The sequence below is a fragment of the Aquila chrysaetos genome, chromosome 3 (assembly GCF_900496995.4).
Source record: "Aquila chrysaetos chrysaetos chromosome 3, bAquChr1.4, whole genome shotgun sequence".
Taxonomy (NCBI): Eukaryota; Metazoa; Chordata; class Aves; order Accipitriformes; family Accipitridae; genus Aquila; species Aquila chrysaetos.
The window spans coordinates 37456353-37478335 of NC_044006.1; the positions used below are offsets into that span (position 1 = coordinate 37456353).

The 21983-nt window shown below is 38.4% G+C and overlaps 1 protein-coding gene across 2 annotated transcripts in view; it reads left to right on the forward strand.

Moving 5' to 3' along the window:
* Positions 1-21983, forward strand: part of ZNF385D (zinc finger protein 385D) — a 268932-nt gene that overhangs the window by 82974 nt on the left and 163975 nt on the right. Inside the window, exon 1 of one of the 2 annotated variants that reach the window (XM_030009652.2) lies at positions 9298-9652. The exons of the other annotated variant lie outside the window; for it this stretch is intronic. Within the exon in view, the coding sequence (XP_029865512.1) occupies positions 9631-9652 (22 nt within the window). The 5' untranslated portion in view covers positions 9298-9630. Of the gene's footprint in view, positions 1-9297; positions 9653-21983 lie in introns of those variants that run through there. 2 annotated transcript variants of the gene reach the window in all.

A 21983-nucleotide genomic window follows, 5' to 3' on the forward strand; every position in this document is an offset into this window, starting at 1 on the left:
ATTGAAGAGAGAGCTTGGCTTTGGGATACAGTCCTATTGTTCAGCTGTGGGAAACAGTCAGAATTACTTACGGGCTGCTGTTATGGCAGGGTTTTTTCAAACCAGATAATTAAATTCAGAGGTGTGGCAGATCAAAAGGAAACTGTACAGGAAAAAGATGTAACAAGAAAGTCAGGAGCAGATACAGACAGGAGTTTTTTGCTGTACATGTCGTTCTGAATTAGAATGGCAGGAGACTCTGTCAATAAGATGAAAAGGCGGGAACAGAGATGAAAATTCTCCTTTTGCTGTTAATTATTATAAACCAGGTAGGAATGTATTTGAACACTATTGGCAGAGTGCTAAAAAAGCAGTAACTTTCCACCCCCCCCCCCCCCCCACTTCTTCTGGGAGAAGAGTACTGAAGCATTTGAAATTTAAAAGAAATCAATTGTTTCTGGGTGATTTTAACATTTTTTTCTTTTCACTATTTACACTAAATGGCTATATCATCTAACACTCACTTTGTGACATGCTCCCATTTTTTTCTTAAGGGTAAGCATGATTAGCATAAATTAATCCACAGGGATTTTAGTGGAACATGGCTGTTGTAGGATGCCAGCTTGGTCATTCAGGAGTGGTACTTTCTTCTGTGCCAGACATTTCTGAGACATTTTTGACATTTCGTTTTTTGCATAGGGTGAAATATTGAGGCACTGCGAGATCATTTAAGAGCCCAAGAAATTTTCTCAAGCACTGGGGAAGCTAATGTTATAGTTAATTCCTTAGGAGATAATTCAATTCTTTTTGTATAAATGTCATGCTGGTTTCACTTGCAGGTGTTCTTCATGTTCTGTTCTAAATTGCTGCATAGTGTTGCTGAGCACAGTTGGTAGTTGCTGTGATGATCCCAGATGGAGCTGAATTTCAATGGGTATGAGTGATCTGCAGGGGTCCCAGATCTTTTAAGAGGTTTGGAAGCCTTGGCTGGGATTCAGCTCGCGTTTCTCAGAGTATGTACATTTAAGTGTGTGTATATAGCCGTCTACGAGTGAATTAGGTGTCTAAGTTCTGCTTTTGATCAGTGAAATTCTAGTCAGTATAGTTAATGGAGCTTGGAGAGCTACTTGGCCAACCAAAGTTGGTGTCCACTTCCAGATGTGACAAAGAACTCTTCTGACTTTCTTGACTGTGATGGGAAATTAGACATCCAACTCACAGGTAGGCACCCACATATACACATAAAAACTTAGGCGTCAGTCTCTGAGTCAAATCCTACCTACAGTGAGATCTACTGTGGAAAAAATAAATATCACTGATATTTTCACTTCATGATGATTCATTTCTTACACTCTGTTGTGAAGCTTGCTTGTGTGGAACTGTAAAATGTTTACACATGGACATGCGAATCAAATTCAGCGCTAGTGCAAATAAAAACAGTATCATTTTTTTCTCATAAAAAGTTGAACACTATGCTGTAACTTGCATCTTTTTATACATTCAAATTAGTGCCTTGTCTCAGGCCATTTTGTCCTCCTCCCCTTTTTGCGTGGCCGTTTCTGATGGATTGCAGCTTACTCACCTTTGACTATCATTTCCTTTGATAGCAACATGTTGGCCAAAATAATTTTTCCTTGGATACTAAAAAGGAATTCAAACACATCATGTATGTTTTCTATGAGATTAGTTAAACTGTTTTATAGTCATTGGAGATGAAATTTCTCCTGCCTAACTGTAACTGGCTGAAAGTTCATCATCTAACCTAAGTTAAATGTTGATAACCCTCTCCGAGTCAGTGGAACGAGAAAAGTACCTGCAGAGAGGGACTGCTCTACTTCCTCTCCATTAACAATTTACCATGGGATGAGTTGCCCCCGGAGGCACCTGTAGCACTGGCTAGTTTAGTTGAGATGCCTCCTTTTTAGGTAGTTAAAGCTGGATGTGCCCTAAGCTCCCACCTGTTCTTAGTTCCAAATGCAGTGCTGGCACCTTGCAGACACTTTGCAGCAGCACCTGAAGCATCTCAGCTGTCCGAAGCAGGAGAGAAGTTGTAGTGCTGTGCAGCTGGCAGTGTTTGTGTCCCTCCCTGGCTGTAGGACTACGCTGCAGCCTTGCTCCCTTGGATTGACCCAGTACAAAACCCAAGCTGCTCTGCACCCGCTCACATTGGAACTGCATCTGCTGGCATTTTCCTCTTGCAGTTTATATATTGAAATCACAGCTCAGTGCCTTCATAATCACTGGGAAACCTAAAATCATACTGCATTGCTACTTTTTTTTTTCTTTTAATTTTTGAACAGCTCTGTACAGCATCAAGAAAATGAAGGAGTATTGTTTCATGCCCGTATCTTGAAATTTTTCCATTTAGCGACATAAGAGTATGGAAATTGATTTGATTATATTCTATAGGAGCAAACAGAATGCAGATAAAATCTTTTATGTATTTTGTGTTTCAAGATGTTTTATTTCTTAAAGGAAAATTAGGAGCAGAACTGTTTTGGAAGAAAAAGATAGAAAGGCTTGGAAAGAAAATTGACACTTCCTTAAATAACTAGAGCTCACCAGGTGACTAAAAAAAGTAATTTCATGTTCAGAAAATGGAAAACTTTGGCTAAAAGTCTGTTCTAATTCAGCCACAAAATAAGAACAGCAACTAGAAATTAAAAAGCAGCTTGGATGAAAATGATAAAAGAGGAAGTGGATACTAATCAATATAAATAAGAAGTAAGAAGTATGGAAAATCTATAGGGAAAGCAAAAAACAGGAAATGAAAAATCTGTGGTTGGCAAGGCAAAGGACAATAAAAAGTTTTTAGTGGATTAAGAACAAAAATCCTAATAGTATAAGCCACTAGATGGAGATAGTAAGATTGTTACGAGTGATTTGAAAGAGCCATGAGTGTTAAATAAATATTTTTATTCTGTATTTTGAAAAAATGCTTGATACTGTCCTCATGTCATGAGTGTGCTGAGGCACTTTCCAAAATGCCAAAAGAAAGAAAGGAAGATGTCAAGCAGCAGCTACTAGGACTGAAGACTATTTAAAATCAGTAGGCCTGGATAACTTTTTCACAAGAGTTCTAAAAGATTTGTTGAGAAGATCCCCATTTCATTGATGTACCTTCTTGAAGGAAAAAAACCACAAAACCAAAACCAAATGGAAAACAAACAAAACAAACAAAAATTCAAATAAAACCCAAACAAACAAAACCCCTCCTCCCCCCTCCAAAAAAACCCCAAACCAAACCACCCACGTGAAATCATAGGGGAGTACAGGAGTGCTAATGATTTGCTGGTGTTGAAATGTAACTGATACCTATGCAATAATTGCATTGCTATCATTTCTGAGCAAAATGAAAAGGTGTCTAATTAACAATGCATTAAAATTTAGTTATTTTAGTTTACAGACCATTTCACTATGTAATACCTGGTTTTGTTACTTGAGACTTGTCATTTGATTGATAAAGATGATTTTAGAAATAACAGATGTGCATAGTTTTGGCCACTGTTTTCTTTTAAACAAACGTACTTTACAGCAGAAGGCATGTACACATCTGTTTAAGAAGGGGTTAATAGACAGGTCCTCTACATACCAAATTTAGCCAATTCATGGTACATTTCTGACGTTACAATCAGAAATGCAAAATGCAGGTTGGACTTACGAATGTATTTCATCCTGTAAATCAGAAGGGGGGGGGGGGGAATCTAGAGTGCAAAAGCTGTATAGAATTTGTCAGTGCAACATCTGGATTTATAAATTTAAATTTATGTATTACGAATTTATAAATTGTGAGAATACAATGCCTAGATTTGGTGATGAATCTTAAAAGTTATGTTGCAAAATTGTAGAGAGTGTTGAAAAGATGGACAAAAAAAGTGAAATGCTGACTAGTTTTTTCACCTCACCAAGGGTAGTGATGGATTGTCTACATGTGATATACTCAAACCCCATGTTAGTTAGGCAAATTTTACTGAATGCAGTACAGAAATAAAATTACAAGGGAAAGAGAGAGAAAGGAAGGACTATGCATGTTGGAGTTGATGTTACCACCAGTTCCAGTTTTCATTCTTTGACTGAAAAAATTAATAGATTTTGTGTGTGTGTGCGTGCAAAAAATATCTTTGACGTGGACTCAGACAAGCTTCTCAGTCTTGTCATCTGCTTTTAAGACCATCTTTCACTTTAAAATTACCAATATACATAGGCCATGAAGCTTCTGCACCAGCTGTGTATTCATTCACATTCATTATCTTAAATCTTGTCACATGCTTAAGGAGCAAAAGGTGACAGGAGTGGGCATTTAGTAAAACGAAAAGCAGCAATAGTGCTTAAAATGTCAGTTTGGTTTTATGTTGGCAGCATTCTGTTTGTTTGTTTAATAACTATCCATATCCATGGGAAGGAAATTCAGAAAAATCTGACCTTTCAGTTGCCACATGTCATCTGTGTTCAAACTATCAAATACTAGAAGTACTAGCTTTAAGCTTACAAAACCACATATTGTTGCTATTTATATTTCTTAAGCCTCATATGTAGAAAATCCCAGTTGCTTAAAAAGAACAGTGCAAGTACTGTTATTGAACTGATAAAGTCTGTATGGCAAAGATTTGTAAAGGCTCTCAGAATCAAAGGTGAGTCTTTGTTTACCTCTTGAAAACACTTTTATAGGAGGTTCTGGTTAGCCATTTCCAATGGAGAATGGAGCAGTTGATCAGATAGCAGCTAAACTAATGAAAAGCATCATGGAAGTGACAGGAAGATTAATTAAGTTCCTCCAGTTGTATTCATGTGTGGCGGTACAGAGTTCCTTTGGGTACTGCTGCAGTTAAATGGTATTCATGGTGACAAATATTGCAGATTTCCAGAAGTGACACTTCTGAGTCAAGGGTAAAAAACACATTTGGTAGTTTTAGCCAGTGGAGAACGTGCAAAACCAAAGATGAGCTTCTATGTCTAGTTAAAATATACGGAGGTAACTTGCTCCTTCCCTTCTTATCCTTTAGTGTAACCTCAAGAGATTAGTAATGAATTACAAAATCTGCATTATTGTGTAGTATGTCTTAAACTACTCCAGATGGCTTAAAAACAAAAACAAACCAAATTTCTGGCCAATGTATTTAGTATATTTGACTTGAGGCACAAAAATATGTGCATTTGGAAACACTTTCAATTAATTTTGGAACCTTGTGAAACTGTGGCTTGTTTGCTGTTTTTTATTTCTGCACTGTGGTTACTGTAGTACTAATAGGAATGAAATATCTGCAATACATAAATTTTCAAATTATGTAGAAGTTCTAGCCCTACTTTACCTTCAAGAGTCTTTTAGTTTTGGGGTGCTTTTGGTGAATTAGTAGGTCAAGTGTGATGTGGATTGCTCCTCCCACTTTATTTTCAGAAACGAATACAATAACAATACATTTTTGTTCTTAATAGCTGTCTCTGTACAGTAGATAAAATTTATTTTAGGAAAATCTGGAAACTTTTCAAGTATATGAGATCTTTTAACCTACTACACATGATGCATAAACTTAAAATGTTGTGTCACTAGTGTATTTTGTTGCTTACTATTACACTTCTGCCAGCGAAGAGTCCCTCGATATGCTTCTGCGTTTGCAAGAAAAGGTTTGTGGTCAGCCTCACTAATTGAAATTCATCAAAGCCAACTGGTAGGAGTCTGGGTATAAATCTAATATTAGTTGTCTCCTGGGAGAGTTCAAGACTGGAAGAGAGTTTTCCAGGAATCCTAGGGAATTAACTGGGTGCATTAATATTAAATATTAATTGGTCTCTGCAACTGACATGCCTGCAAGTGGTTTTAATACTTACTATGGAGGCATTGTGTAAATCGGTGTATAGATAAAAATCAGTAGAAAGCATAGATAGCGCAGCTAGTTCATGAAGTGGCCTTCTGGCTCTAGACCAAGTCAGGCATGGCGGGTAACCTGTAGCTTTCCCAGCTCTGGAGAAATGTAAGGTATGTGCTGTACTTCTGGGACGTGTACTCTCAGCTTGTTTTTTGTTTATTCTAAGGAGGTAACGTCTTGTGGGGTAGTCTGCGTTTTGAAAATCTGCCCTTTTTGGCAAACCCTTTACCAAAGTGGGATTGTCAAGGTGAGGAAGGGCAGAAGAAATCAAGGTGGAGATGCTCTTTGGAAAAAAAAAGAAGCAGGTTGTTCGGAAAGAGGATTTCAGGCAGTAGAAGCTACTTCTAGTATTAGAAATAAGGGTGTAGGGTAGCTGTTTTAGCAGAAGGTGCTTTTTTCATGTTATGTTTATGCTATTGCTGAATCACGAGGGTTCTGGGGCTTTGTTTTTATAGGTGAACCATGCATGAAAATATGATAATTTTGCAGTTGACCTGTGTCTGTAGCAAACCTAAATGCTGGTTAGCCTGTGCTGGCTTGTTGATGATTGGGAGTTTGCACCATGGGCTGACATCATGGGCTAATTTGCTCATTCATTCTGCATGATCCTGCATGCCCGGACTGGGTCTACTCAAATCTCCAGATGCACAGAAGTGTTTGCTGCTCCTGACTGTGCTTCCCCACAGTTGTGTTCAGCAGAGTCCTCAGTGCTTGAGTTAAAACACCAGCCATTTGGGATTGCAATTACTAAACTAATCCTTGCTTTCACGAACAGTGACAATATCCCACTCTGGGAATAAAATTCATTCTTTGTCCCTTGCGTCGAACTCTACTTCTTTTTGCAGTTTATTAATGTTGTATGTGTGTAAATGAAAGCGGAGTTTGGCATGGAGTACGTGAATTTGGGCTGTGAAAGCTTTCCAGGAGAGACCACCAGTGACTTTCCCTCCTACCTTGCATTTGTTCCATAGTTGAAAAGCAAAGAAATTAAAGAAAACTTCTTGTCTTAGTTTCTCTTTGGCTACTTTCTTTGTATGCTTATTGTAAGAATACAAATAAGATGCAATAAGACGGTCCTGATTGTTTTGTATCCTAAACGGCAAAACAAAATTGGAGGTAACATTCTGAACTAAGTAGTGAAGAATATGTCGGTCTATGTGGTGCTTTGCTGTTTATGTTTCCTGAGGAGCTGACCTGCCATCGGGCTCCACCAAATTTGTATTATAATAGAGCAGCCAGCTCAAGAAGGGATGTTTAAAGGCAGCATGGTTGCTGCCTGACCCTTAATGGTGCTTCTACACAGACATGAGTTGTCTGTACCCCGGGCTTTTGGCTGGCCAGCTGATGGCACAAATCAGCAAAGCGTATCAGCTGGGAGGAATGTCAAGAGTGGAGGTAGCCTACATCTCGCAGAGTCTGACTCCTGGCAGAATGATCCTGAGCTTTTCTGTGATAAGGTAAACGCAGCCTAATAGGCAAATGCTGGGCTTGGGTGCAGACTGTCCTAAAGGACATCATGCAGCGTCTCTGCAAAAGCACTTCGGAGCTAGCAAAGGAGCTGAAGGATTTCACAGCAAATTGATTCTCTGAGCTTTTACCCTTGGTGAAGGGAGGGGAGGGAATGCTTGTGCTGCTCAAGGCTCTCGTAGTAGCTTATACCTACTGCTCAGAGTGGCTCAGCTGAGGTATCTTAAACCAGCCTTTTAGGGTAGTATTTTCTATAGTGAGGTGTCCTTCCTTGTACAGTAGAAGTGGATGAGCATTGTAATGATGAAGTAGAGGAAAGGAAGGTGCCACGAATACCCTCTGTTACTTGTTGTCCAAACCCTCTAGTTCAAATACAGGCCATGGTTTGTAGACAGCTTCTGTTTATTCCCCAGGGGTTTCTAGATGGTGTTTCTTCACTTTGATTTTAGGATTTGTTCAACTTTAAGTTGTTGGTGGTCAGTTTGAACCACACAAGAAGTCTTGGTCTTCCTCCCTCACACACTATGGCCTCAAAGCATGCTCCTGCACTATGTGCTTTTTAGTTGTGAAGCAAAGTTTATTTTGGAGTTTATCTGTGTACTAGGTATCTCTCATTTCAGGCATGCCTCTTCCTAGGGGCAATTGGAACAAGAAAGGGCACTGAGAAAAACGTAGAACTGTGGGACTGCCAGTGAGGGGCAGGACGGGATAGGACTTAAATTCATGCCTCAGTTCCCCCTGGCAGTGTTTAATCTTGGTGACTTGCATACAGGTAGCATGAAACCTCGTGAGAGCAATGCTGCGTAGGGCTCATGCTGAGAGATGTGTAGCAGTGATGCACGCCAGGGCTATTAACTCTTCTGCTGCAATTGGAGCGTTCCTTGGCTGCTGTGCTGGTGGGATAATTTTGCCCTAAGTGATTGGACCTCATCACTTTTTGAAGTAGAAAAGTGTGGAGCTTTTACAAATAAGTGGAGCTTTAAATGAATTATACCTGTCATCCTCTTTCCTGTAGAATGAAAACATTCATCCCATTACATCCTATTAGAAAGAAACAAACACTTCAGCATACTGCCCATTATTTTTTACCTTTATTTAGTTTATTATCAGTGATACATGCCAGACTGACAGCAAGAAACCGATACTCTCTATTGATTCATAGAACAGACATAATACATGCACAAATACAGACTGCATAGTCTTCGCCATGCTGCCACACCAGTGTGTGTCAGATCCATGCAAAGGTACTACCTGTATGTGGTGGAGAGTATTTCAATATTTCTTTGGTCTTTCTTCCTCTGAAGTTGCTACTAGTTTGTATAGCAGCAGGGACTGGGTGGGGACCTATTTACAACAAACTTAGGGCCACTCCATTTGTCACAGAACAATAAAATAGCTACCAGCTGCTAATGACTTATCAACCTGGGCCAGAAAGGCACCGGAGACCTGGAGAGTGAAAGGTTGTAAATTCCATTACAAATCCTCGCTGTCATATATCTCCCATCCTAGCGGTTTGTTATTCATGCAAAGAAAACGTAGTTTAAAAAATCAGTTCGGCTCTAGTGAAATTGAACTACCTATTTGTCAGTTGCTTTTTAAAAATAGAAACAGACTGAGATTTAGCCAACATTCGGATTAAAATCATTTATTGAAATGAAAGTATTGATTTAAAAAAAAAAAAAAAAAAGTCATAGGGGGACATGGTCTTGCAAAGTGCCAAGCATCTTTGTCTTCTACTGAAGTTGGGGAGTCAGGGCACTCAGGGCTTCTCCTGGAGCCTGCCCTTCAAAGAAAGAAAAATACACTAACAATATACGCTTTGTCTTTCTCATCGATTATGTAATTGAGCATGTTATGTCACTGAACACGTTTGCTGCCAAAAAAAAAAAAAAAAAAGAAAAGAAAAGGAAAAAAAATATGTACAATTTTAGAAGGGCTTTTTTTTTTTCCTCCAAGCCAGAGTTAGGTTAACCAGCATATTAGAGCACGTCGTTGCGAGCCCGTTAAAGAAAAGATCTGTTTGTAGTACTCTTAGTCCTGATGTCACAGGCACAGCAAGGACATCAGAAGGAGGAGTCAGATTACAGTAAGAATGGGCAGTGCAGCATGCAGCCGGAGTAAACGCTAAATCAGACAGGAATTGTATCGGGGATAAGACTGCCTGCAAAGCGCTCATCCTGAGGAGGCACACTGCTCACTCACGCTTCTTGTGCTGGGAAATTTCCACATAATGTAGAATGAAAGAGCTCTGTTTTACATGTCAGCCCTGTGCGGGAGCTAATGCTGAATACACAGCGGTGGGATCCTGGCTGCATGATTAATGAGAAACATAATGTATTTTGGTAAGTGTTAACTGTGATGTAATTCTGCTTCTGCTCACATTATCAATAGGAGTGATTATTATATATTTCGGATTCAAGAACATTTCGTGCTGGCATGCACCTAAAACTGACAACTGGGGAATCCTGTCGGCTGTGCAGTTTGAAAGGATTCCATTGTCTGGGAAATTTTCTCTTTGAGTGGGCTACCGCGTAGTTTTAGCAGCTTGAAAAATAAGCTAGATAGGATGAACTCACCCTAGGTTTGTTTTAAATGAAGTTGCGTTTCATCTGCCGAGAGGGGATGAGAAATGGTTGTGAGGCATGGGAAGTTTTAGACGAACTTAATGTAATGGACGAGCTGCTACTGCACTGTCTTGTGGTGGGGAGGCACAGTAAGCCTTAGTATTTCATTCAGCTTTTAGTTTGAAGAATTCAAAGATACAAAGGCAAAACAATGCTTTATTTGCAGTGGTGTGTTTGCCAAGTACTCTGCTTTATGCAGATCACCAGTGTGGGGTTGGCTCCTAGCATACCACAAAAAGCATATTATTTTAAGCCTTTAGAGGTCTCGGAGCCATTAAATATTTGTGCAGAGTTTAGTTTTGTTGCTTGATGGAAATCTTCCTTAGGCTTACAGCTGAGCTGGCTGCATATCCTAAAAACATGCTGAAGCATAGAGCTGTGTCTAAGCAATGTAGTGCTGCAGTACTGGTCTGGGATGTACAATTGCAATATAATGCTGCAAGTTAGTGCTGCTAAATAGCAAAAAAATAAACAGAAAATTTGGTGGTGTGATGGAAAAATGCTATTCTTGGCTACTTGAAATCTCATCTAGCCTCAGTGTTAATTTATAGCTGCATAATACTTAGAATGAACAGAGCGGAGAGTTGGAGGATTTCTGGGACATGCAGCAGCTTTCTCAGTTTCATTAAATATTGAATCAGGAGTTCACTTCAAGCTTTAAGAGAAGAACTTTTGCAATATTCTGAGCCCTGTCACAAAAGCACTGTGCTTTATGACATGCTAAGCATTATTTTCTTATTTTCATAAAATTAAAAATATTGGAAGGGTGGTGTTGTGTTGTTGTCTTTAACAGTGAAACCCATCAATTATGAAAGCAGATTGATTTTGATGTAAACTGTCCTAACAGGAAAAATATAAATTGGCTGAGTTGTCAGAACTGTTCAGAGTCCCTTTCAAAGATAAATTTGCAATGTTTTCTCTTTACTACATTTTCCAAAGACTGAGGAAGAATAGGCAAGCATTATGGTTTTAGGTTTGAGTAATTTGGATTAAGTCCCGTCACCATTAAAAATGTGGCATTAAGTTAAATTTTTGCTCATTTCTTTTTTGTTATTTGTCTACCTTTAATATCATTGCAAGCGCAAGATGGGTTTTCTTTTTTCACAGTCAGTTTTGCAACAATTGCCTGTGTGACTAGGATTAGAAGTTATGGTTTCCTGAAGTTATATGGGTTTAGGGTATTAGGTATATTTTAGCTGTATGGTACCTAATTTTATAATTTTTTTCTGTCTATAATTTTCAGAAACATGTAATGGCGATCAAACTTATTTTGGTGTTACTACTTTGAAAAAATACGAACCACTGTTTCGCATGCTTATTTGTTTTCTGGTGCAACACAAGTTTTTAATTGGAACAAACTGGATTGTGCTTTCTCTCTGCTTTGTAGGGAATTTCACTTCTGAGAGCAGAGCTGAAAGTTTCTGCTAGGCAGGTTCTCGGTCTGTTTTGTTCAGTCTGAAACTTCCTTTATTTTTAAGTTCTAAATGAATGTTCTTGTTTCTGTTTTTTGCATAACAAAGCATGAGCTAATGGGGATAATGTTTACCTGTTTGGGTGGGGAGTTCTGGGTGTTTTCCTCCTCAGTCTGTGAGAAGCCAGAACGCGTGTAATCTCACCTGTCCCTGTTGTAACACTTACTGCACAAGGCAGTATTGCACAGAGCCAGATGAAAGCTTGACTGCGTACATCGCGCACCTACTTTGACTTAAAGTTGCTATAGCCATCACGTAGACAATATCGGAATTTTATATTTTCTGAGGAAAAAAAAATAATTTCCTTTTAATATTAGTAAAGAGTTCTGTGGTATTTTTTTTCTCTGTGCATGCTACTATTGGGCCACCAAAAGAATAGGAAGGAAAGAAAAAGAAAGCATTTCTGTATGTTTGTAAGCATCTTGCCTGTTTTTCTGGGCTTTCTTGTCTAATTGCTGCTGATGTAAAGTGGCATAGTGGGAACACATGTGTACAGCATTAAGGTTGAAATAAATACTGAAATAATTACTGTGGAAAGTAAGACCTAACCCTTTGAAAGTATTCTTTTTATAGAGCAAGTATTAAAGGGTGAAGTGAGTTTCTTAACCATCAGAGAGAAAAGTTGCTAAATTCAGGAATTGGTCATAGCGTTTCTTGCTCTCTTTAAAGCTGTAGCCTCCAAGATTTTGGGCTGAGATATTCTACTATTCTACTACATTCTACTATGTAAATGCTACTATTTGAACTGAGCCTTCAAATAATTAAACTTATTGTGACCCTTCTAATTGCATGAGCCTTTCTTTTACTTTGCACCAGAATTTTGATGGAGTGGTTTCAATAACTGCTAATTTTTGCTCACCGTGCTGCGCTTTAGAGTTTGTTGTTTGGTCACCGTGGATACATTTGTTACTTACTGTATTGGTTTTGCATTCATCATTTTGAGTTGAACAGAAATATGCAATTGTAATAATAATAATAAAAATCCTACAAAATGATGTAGTGTGTTTATAGAGTAAGCCAAAAGCCAATGAAAATAATAAATTTCTGTTAAGTGTTTTAATAGGTAGGTAGATGTTTTGCACTTGAAAACATACATACCCCAAAGCAACTTTTGCTTGCGTTTATCATCGAGTTCATAATTTAGTGTAAGATGAAAGTCAGTTGGCGACCGTTCTCAGCTGCTTGAGAGGAGGAGAAACGGTGGGTGGCTGTCAGTGCCACACTGCTGATGTTGTATGCTGATAACAGGGGACCTCCTCTAGTCCTGCTCAACGCGAGGGCTCTCCCATGGCTGATGGTCATAGCTGGACGACGACACCTTGACCTTAAAAGGTCCCGCCAGCCGCTGCTGCCTTGGCTCGGCCACCTCGCCAATGTCGTGCCTTCCTCGGCCTGGCAACGCGGGTGGCTCATGGGAGCTGGCTCGTCCTGCGAGCGCGGTGGCCCCCGTGGCCGCCCCTCGGGCTGGGCGGACGGTCTGTTTGGGTCAGGTGGAAAGCACTCTTTGCTGTTCGGGAGGGGAAGGGGGAGAGCTTTTGGTGTGTGCTGTGCACCGGCGGCATACGCGACGGTCATCGAACCAGACGAAATACTGCAGTGATATTGCAGTTATGGGACAGTGAGCACTGGTCCTGAGGGCTCAGTAAACCCTGACTGGAATTGAGAGGGAAGCCAGTCGTCCACCTCCACTGCCAAAAAATCACTCCCCTGCATGCCCCCATATGTTGCCCTTACTGAACAAGCACAACCGAAAAAAGAGCTAAAATTAAAATTTACAAAGAAAAGGGGAAAAAAAAAAAGAGAGAACCTTGTACCTTTCCATTTTTTTCTTTTTTTTTTTTTCCTTCCCCCCCTGTCCCCTGCGAACTTATTACTGTTTTAAGTAACTTCTGTTCTCAATGTTTCCTTTTACATTATACAGGAAATCTAATATATTGGGGTGGAAATGAATATCCTACGGGATAAAATAATAGAACTGTTAAGGGGGAAAAAACAAAGAATTTTTGCCTGAAAATGCCATCAGGTTTCTGTTTGCATGTTGGTTGTTTTCACTTTTGGTGGGTTTTTTTCAGTCCCTGTTGTAGAGTGTAGTAATTCATCTGCATACACACTACTATTCTGAGTATCACTTTTTATAACAGGAATGCTTTCTTGTAGAAGAGATTCATGCTGGATGAGTCATGGAAGAAAAAAATACCCCCCCCCCCCCCCCAATCTCACCACCTCTTTAAAGAAAACACACATTGTACCAACCAACCAACCAAAAAAACCTGTTTCAGCAGTTTCAGTGAAAATATGTAGTTGTCACCGGTTTGGTTTTAGGAGGTTATATTTTCTTCTAGGTTAGACACTGCGGAGGCCTTTCATAGCATTTCTATTCATTTAAGGCAGGATGAATTGGTGATGATTAGGCTGTGCTTTTAAAATGTTTTGAGAAACACAGATACTGGATTGTTAACCGTTTTATCACCAGCCATCTGCAATAAGAAAGTGTAGTTAATATATAATGAATGCTGTATATGACAGAAGAATTCAGCTGAGCAAGCCAATGTATAGGATCTTGAAATCTGCGGGAGCCTGATGTTTATACTTGGAACATTACAGCCTCCTGGGCAATGAAGTTCATATCTTGAAGCACTGAATTAATGCATGTATACATAATAATAAAAAAAGAATCCTGTTTGAACTCACAGAAACTGCTCTATGCTAGATTGTACCCTTTAAGATTCTGTTACAGAAACTGTTCATTTAAAATACCTTTAAATATATCCAGTATGTTGCCATAAATAAAGGGTGATTTCACCATTTCACACACACAAAAAGTCATTCCCAGTGTTACCCTTCTTGTGGGTGGCAGAATTGCTTCAACACCAAAATCAGAATTAATGGTTTCTTGCTTCATTAGAGAAGATTAGATCACAGTTGCTTCAGCTGAAGGTCCTTTAACAGAACGTGTGTTTGTGCGCGCACGCGTGCATGTGAATGTGTGTCTGTACATATTTTAATTGGGATGACTCTGGAATCTAATCCTGCATCCCTTCTTAACAAACGCCTTGCTCCTGTTAAGAAATGAAATGTTAAGTAGAAACCAGATTTTTAAAATTTTCATTATGATGTCATGCCTCTGTGCTTTTTCTTTTTTTTTCCTAAAACACAATTCAGATAAATTATTTTTATAAAATATTTTAAAATAATGAGAGCCTTTGAGTGCAGAATTATCTCAGAGTCATATGGCTTCTACCTCTCTGTGCCTGTGTGCAAATATCCTTCTGTATGATTTTGATTTTGTTTTATAACCTGGTGGCAGTTCTAGAAATTCTTGCCGTTACAAAAACGTTAATCAGGTTACAGGAATCCTTTCAAAGCTTTTGCCTCTCATTGCACTAAAGAAGATGGTGGCACTTGAAAAAGAAGAAATATATTTGGGCTTGATAAAGGAAATATTTCAATTTGGTATTAGATCATGAAAAATTCTTGAAATACAGTAGAGGTCATACAGGCTTCAGTTTTAAAAAGGGGTTATTACATGTAATATACTGCAAAGATTAGTTTTGCAGCTGAAATTGTGTAGATGATTGGTAACATTCGGAGAAAATGCAGCAAAAGAGGTTGGCTAGAAATACGAAAGCCTGAAGTGTCTGAGACTCTACTTGAATCAAATTGCTGAGGTTGAAAGTGGGAAGAAGCTTTGCTCTGTTGTAGGGCTAAGTCATTATATGGCAAAGGGGTGTTCTGTCAGTCAGCCTGTATTCTCAGTGATTTTTAGCAACACATTTCACCCCTAAGTAGACTTTGCAGAAAAACCTAATACATGAAGCTGCATTATTGGCATGCTCATATGTTTAGACCTCCTTGCCCACTTTGTTGACCACTTCTTTCAGTTCACCAGTCTGATGGTCATGAACATGTTCCCCTCAGACAAATTTTTTTGTTGTTGTTTTGTACATATGCACCATAAAGAGTTACTCTAATCATAAGCATGGTATGACAGCTTAAAGAAGTTGGCAAGGGTCTGGATCAAATGTGAAACAAGAAAATGCAACTGTAATTTGAAATTGGAATTGTAAGGGAGGCTTTTATGAAAGTTCAATTGCTATACACCCTTGTCTCTTGTTAACATCTGTGATAATACAGTTCTGTCTCTTTTGATGCTTAAAATTATATCCATTTAAAACTTCTTTATGTTTGAAGAAAAGGTAAGACACCTTGAGTCCTTATCATCTAGAGCATTTAAACAAAAGCACTTGTCCTCTCCCTAGGTTGTTTTTTTGTTTTTTTCTTTTTTTTCTTTTTTTTTCCCTATTGCTGCTTTGGCAAAGGTCACAACTGTTTCAAAAGTTGGGGTTAGATCAATCTATTTCTTTTTTTAATACCTCAGCTAGCTGGCTGAACCAGTTGTTTGGAAATCATGGGAAATTTTTTCATCACTATGGGATCAGGTCCTGGCTCTATTACCCAGCCAACTAATTTACTCTGCTTTATAGTCCCTGCAGATTTCAAAATTTAAAACCATAATGTACCACTTGCTTTTCAAGTAAAGCTTGAAAAGCTCCTGGGGTTTGGTAATGTATAGTATCTTCATCTCCGAAGCAGTTACAGGAGATACAAAAATGAGATTGACTGGGAGTGTCTGTTAACTCTGGGTGTATGGCTGTTTGAAATTTTAGCATATACTTAGGATCTCAAAGGGCTTTGGCTCACATTGGTAATTTTTTTACTGTGCATTGTTTACATGTTCTGTTTATTACAATGCAAACTGGCAGTCTCTTCCCCAGTTCTCTCCTTCAGAAAACAAGATAGACCCTAAAAAGTGGGTTTATGTTAGAAAACCGTCTCTGAATATTAAAACTGCTTTCTTAAGAACAAAGGAAAAAAGCTAAGCTTAGTTTACGCTTTGATTATTACCTCACAGTGGTTCTCTTATTTATTTACTTTTATGCTCTAATTGAAAAAGCAGATGGACAGTAGAGTTCATTCAAATGAAAGCCATGAAAATTTTCTCAGCTTCTTTTGTTCTTGTTGACCTTGTTTATTCAGTTTGTTTACTATGGAGTGTAGTAAGTTATGAAGACGGAGGGAGATAATGGCTGTGTTTTCCAATACTGTTACCCGTAGTTGCGCTACGGATCAATATTGAATGCAAGAAAAAAAAAGAAAAAAAGTCAAAAAACACAGAACCTTGGCAAGATCTGCAATTGTGAATGCACAAGGAAGGAGTAGGTGGGGACGAAGCCAGTCTTCGCACCGCAAGCAGTATCAGTGCTCTTCTTGCTAAGCCAAGTCATTTTTCAGGAGCGACCTGAGGGTCTACTGTCTCTGTAGGGCAATGTTTAGCAAATTAGTTTTTGTTTGCTGGTATTTACCTGTTATAGCAAATCCACTCACCTCCTGTCAAAATCAGCCATGTATCAGGAGCATTGAGTTTGCCAGATATGTGACAATTATATAGCAAGCACACCGCTCCTTTGTTTTTCTATTAATACTGGTAAATTGTGCTGCTGTGAGCAGCAAATTTTTCAACAGTGGAAGTTGTGTGAGCTTGTCTGCTTTTAGGTAGCACAGAAAAAACTAATATCTTTGCTTCAACCCTTCATGCAGCATCTGTTATTTTTGGTAGCCATTTTTATTTCTTTAAGAAGGAAAACCAAACAGGCATACATAAAACTTTACCTAATCTTCTATTTAACTTTGCAATTCCTGTGTTTGTAAAGGATAAATTCTAGGAAGTCAAACAGGCTATAAATGTTGTGTATGCATATGTAAAAATACATTTAAATCCTTTCCCTTTTTGTCTCCCTCTCTGACTGAGGGCATGGCAGCCACATGAATATGGGTGCTGTAAAGCCTTTGTAGTGCCTTATTTCTAGTATCCTTACATGCTTTTAGTGCTCAAGACATGATCTAATCATTTACAAACATTTGTCTCGCCAATCCTGACCACAGTCTGTCTACCTTGTTAAATTGGTTGTTTAGTCCTCCTCTCCACATGCAGTGCTAGGGCAGTTGCACTAACCTCCTAATAACACATTTAGTTTCTGTTGGCTTAAAGCTTAGTAGCACTGGGTACTTGGAAATTGCATTGGTCTGCATGGTATGATTTTTCTCTCCCCTTTCTTTCTTTACTAAGAAAGCTTACGAATTAGCTCTTTTTCAGTTGGGTTGAAGTAAAAATTTTTAATAAATTTATAGATTCCCAGTGGTTTTCCCTTTTTTCTTTCTTTCTTTTTCTTTTTTTTTTTTTTTTAAATCTTTTGCAGTATTTTTATAGAACATAAAAGATACCTTCTTACACAGGTCCAGCTGACAAACCTACTCAATGCTAATTAACAGCCCACCATTTGGGTCCTTATGGGTTCAGTAGCAGCTGGACATCTGACATATCTTTGGATATGCTGTATAGAAAGTACAGTGCCTTGCAGAAATACATATCTATGGTCAGATCCATGTATATGAGGCGAGTATCCTTCATATTAGCATTTAGCTCTACACACTCTAACAGTGCATGCAATAGATTACCTTCCCAATACATGCAGGTTTTCAAGGTAAAAAGAATCAGTGGCCTTAAAGAGGGACATTGCTACACATAAATAGCCAGCACAGATATGCTCCTTTGCACGAATGAACTTACAGAATGTAATAAACAAACACTGAAAGGCTGAAAACACATTAAAAAAAAAAAAAAAAAATCAAAGCAACACTTGAAATCTCTCTAACAATATAGATACAAACAAAACGTGATTGTGGAAAGTCTTAGGGTGTGTGAAATGTATATAAACTCTGTTGGCAGAGAAAGGCAGGCAGACAGCAGGTAAAGTGCTGTGGCATGCTGGTGCTGCAGCAAAATGGTACTGGCAGCACCACCCTGCACAAGCACCCCAAGATGACCGAACAAAACTGCTCTGTTTTGCCCATAGTGACTAACTGGAGGCAAATTTGTCATCACATGCTATCATCAGCATGCAGGGAAGAAAATTTATTTAAATAGCCTGAAATTAACCTTGTGAAGGCAATGAACAATGATGCTACACATCATTGTGGGCACCCAGACAACTCTACAGATTTTAGTAAGATAATACAGATGTGTAGAACATTAATTTATTTTTATTGCTTATTCTTCTATGCCTTGATTTTTTATTTTTTTTTGTAAGTTAAATATATAAAAAAAAAATCAATGCAGTGAGGAAAAGCAGCACAGAACTATCTCAGGTAGACAGTCTTTGATGATACCTAGCATTGAAAGAACTTTAGCAATTAATACCCCTAAAATATCTCTCAGTTTATTCTAGCAATGTTCATGTAATTTGTATAAGCTTTTTGTGGATTTCTAGTAGGAAGATTTCTTCATGGGAATATTCACAAAGATAACAATTGCATGATACTTTATTGTAATTTATTAAAGGAGTTTTTATGTTAAAAGCTATGCCAGCACATTTTCAGCAACACAAAGCTCACTTTAGATTCATCTGGAAACAGTAATAGTGCCATCTGACCTCAGTATATAATCAAATGAATTGTGAATGTTTTATATCAAATATCTGTTTGAGAGACCCCAGCTGAGCTAATATCTTCCCAATCACAAAGATAACAAGAAATAATGTTCATTCTGAATTCTTATCCCTTTCTAGGAAGCTCACAGTAATAGATGGCTAATGTTGTTAGAGAATGTTTAAAATAATAGATAAGAAATCTTTCCAAGGTGCCTGTGATAGGCAGATCCCCAGTTTTGCAGGTTCTTCTATCTATATAGCCAACTTCAGTTCTAGTAAATAATGTAGGGAGCTGATTTTGATAGTATGTTGGTTGAGGTAATACTGACAGTTTGTCTGAAAGACGTTGGGCAGGTTTTGAAATCTGTTGATATAATGTATGTATGGCAACTGCTAGCAGGTACAAAAAAAAAAAAAGCTCTTGCGAGTTCAAGAATCTTTCAGCAAAAATTGAGCTTTCCGCACTGATATTGTTTTTACTGAGTCAGATCTGTTCTTCATACGGAAGGAGGAAGTTTTTAGAAAGTAATTATTATTTGTAATGAACTGTGGAAAGTGTTGGACTGTGTTAATAGATTTGCTTGAACTCAATTTCATTTACTGGACCTAACATGCTGAGAAACTTCCATGGCCCCCAGTAAAGTAAGAGTTTCAACTGTGCTGGAAATATTAAATCAGACCTAGTCTAATTAAGGTAACTGTCAAATAATTTGTAACAGTTGTGTTTAATATCTCCAATAATTTCAAATGTGAATTAAATGCTCTTTAAAATCTTAAATTGATCATCATCAGCATAATCAAACTTTGGCAGCCACTTGGGCAGCAGGTCTGGTGGTGGAGGACGCCGGCATGCCCAGCAGCATGGCCACCGTGCGTTTGCTTCTTCCTCACCCACCACCAGCCTGGAAGTACAGGAAGAAGGATTTATCTCTTTGGGTTGTGGTTTCTGCTCAAACAGCTGTTCCCTGTCTCTTTGCCAGAAGAGGCACTGAATGTGATGGAAACATGAGCTTGGGCAGTTGGATAACTTGAATTGCATTGGCCTTGCGTGTGGAGCCCCACTTATGGGAAGATGCACCTGCCAGAGGGAGCAAGCTGCTAGAGTAGCTCTGCACAACCTGTGGAGACTCCATCAGTTCCCTTCTCCACCTGAGCTTTCATGGTTTCCATAGAAAGGCTCAGGAATTAACAGGCAATGAAAACTATGCTGATTTTTTGTTTTTCAGGAAGTGGTTTAAAACCACCAACCTCTTTTCCAGAAGCTAGCAAGCAGCTCTCAGCTGCAAACAAAATATAATCATTATTGCTCTTATTAATTTCCATTACTAAGTCATCAATGCCAATAATGATAATATGAAATTCTTAAGTCAACTGAACTTTTTGGTTCTATACATCCCTAAATTCATATCAATTCCTATTCTTATTTTTAAAAAAAACCAAAACCAACCCCCCCAAAAACCCACCAAAAAACTTAAAGCTACCATGACTGTCCTTTTTAGGTTACACTTGCAAGTTCATCTGTGTGGATAGGATGGGGGCTTGCAAACTTCCCTGATTATATGTACAAGTTATGTAGAGTATCTCTTAATTCACAGTAGTCCTATTTAAATTCTATTCAGTTTCAAGGGGGCAACCTCTCAAGTGATTTGTTGAACTGGCATGCCTTTTTTGTCTCATTAAGGGATGTTATTGGCAATATCATTAAAGAGATCAGGACAATTCAATGAATAGTTTAGTAGTCTATGGTGATTCTCCTCCAGTTAACAGACTCTACAATAGTTAAGCAGAACAGCAGTGGTAAGGAAAAGCTGAGGTTCATTCTCTACAGACACCCCCAAGCAGAGGAGGCTTAACATTTTTCTTAGAGCATCATCTCATACAGCTCTCTTGAAGTTTATGACCACAAATCATACCAAGCTATCATTTCTGTGGGTTTGTAGCTCAGCCAGAAAAAGCTGCATGTGGGAGAAGCTCATTTCTAGTCTGGAAGTTTTTAACATTTGCAGTTGTGTGCCTGGAGCTGCTGAACGGACATGTATTAAAATTGTATATGGGTAAGAATTTCTAGTGACAAGGAAACTTTAATTTGTAATTAGAATGTCAGTTTGACTTTTGAATGTGCCATTTTGGAAAGGCCAAATAACATTATACTGTTATAATAAATAGCAAATTTGAAATTTATAGTGAATTTTAGGGAGAAAGAGATAAAATCTTGTACTAAATCATGTCTAGTAAGAGGTCATTGCCCATGCAGTTAAAGCAAGAGCAATAACTTAAGAAAATATTCTCAAAAATAGATTTCCATGGAGAAAATATTGAAAGGTTTCTAGTCCCCTCAGGTGTGTATGTGCATCCACTGCCTTACATGTTTTTTTCAGTGTCCAGTAGCCCTCTAAGAAACAGCTCATGCCACCTTTTCCTAGCTTTCAATGAGGAGAAAGAATCCTGAAATCATGTGAGGTAGCAAACTTAAGACCAAGGGGCTTTCTAGTAGTAGTCTTTTGAGCTTTTTTTTTTTTTTTTTTTAAATTGGGCTAAAACCAGCTTGCTTACATCTGCAGAGGAAGTTTGAGGGAAACACTGAAGGCTCTTATTGATGCAAGAAAGATGTTCTGGTGGGAACCAAATTCTCAGCTTATACTTGCAAAAGCAAGTGGCCTATTCTCTTCAAACTATCAGACACTGAATTAGACTGACTTTCTCGGTCTCTTTTCACTGTTCTTGGGTCTCCACCAGTCTTGGTAGTCTGAGTCTACCAATTTAGTAGCATAACCAGACTTGGCCTTGGTAATGCTCTACAAAAATCAGTGTCAAACAGTGCACAGTGCGGCAACCTAAACATAAACTCTGCACTGCTTTCTTTTGTGTCTTTGCTGCAATGTTATTCTACATGCAACTTTAAGCACTTCATAACAGTTCTGTTAATATGATTGATGCTTGACCTCAGACACAGAGATCCATTTTACTTTTACCACTTTTGGAACTGCAAATACTCATGTAGCTGAACACCTGAGTCATTTAATGCTTTCTGTGAACTTAAATGGTAGGTTAAGTGAGAAATAAAATGTGGATTTTTTTTCATATGTGGTA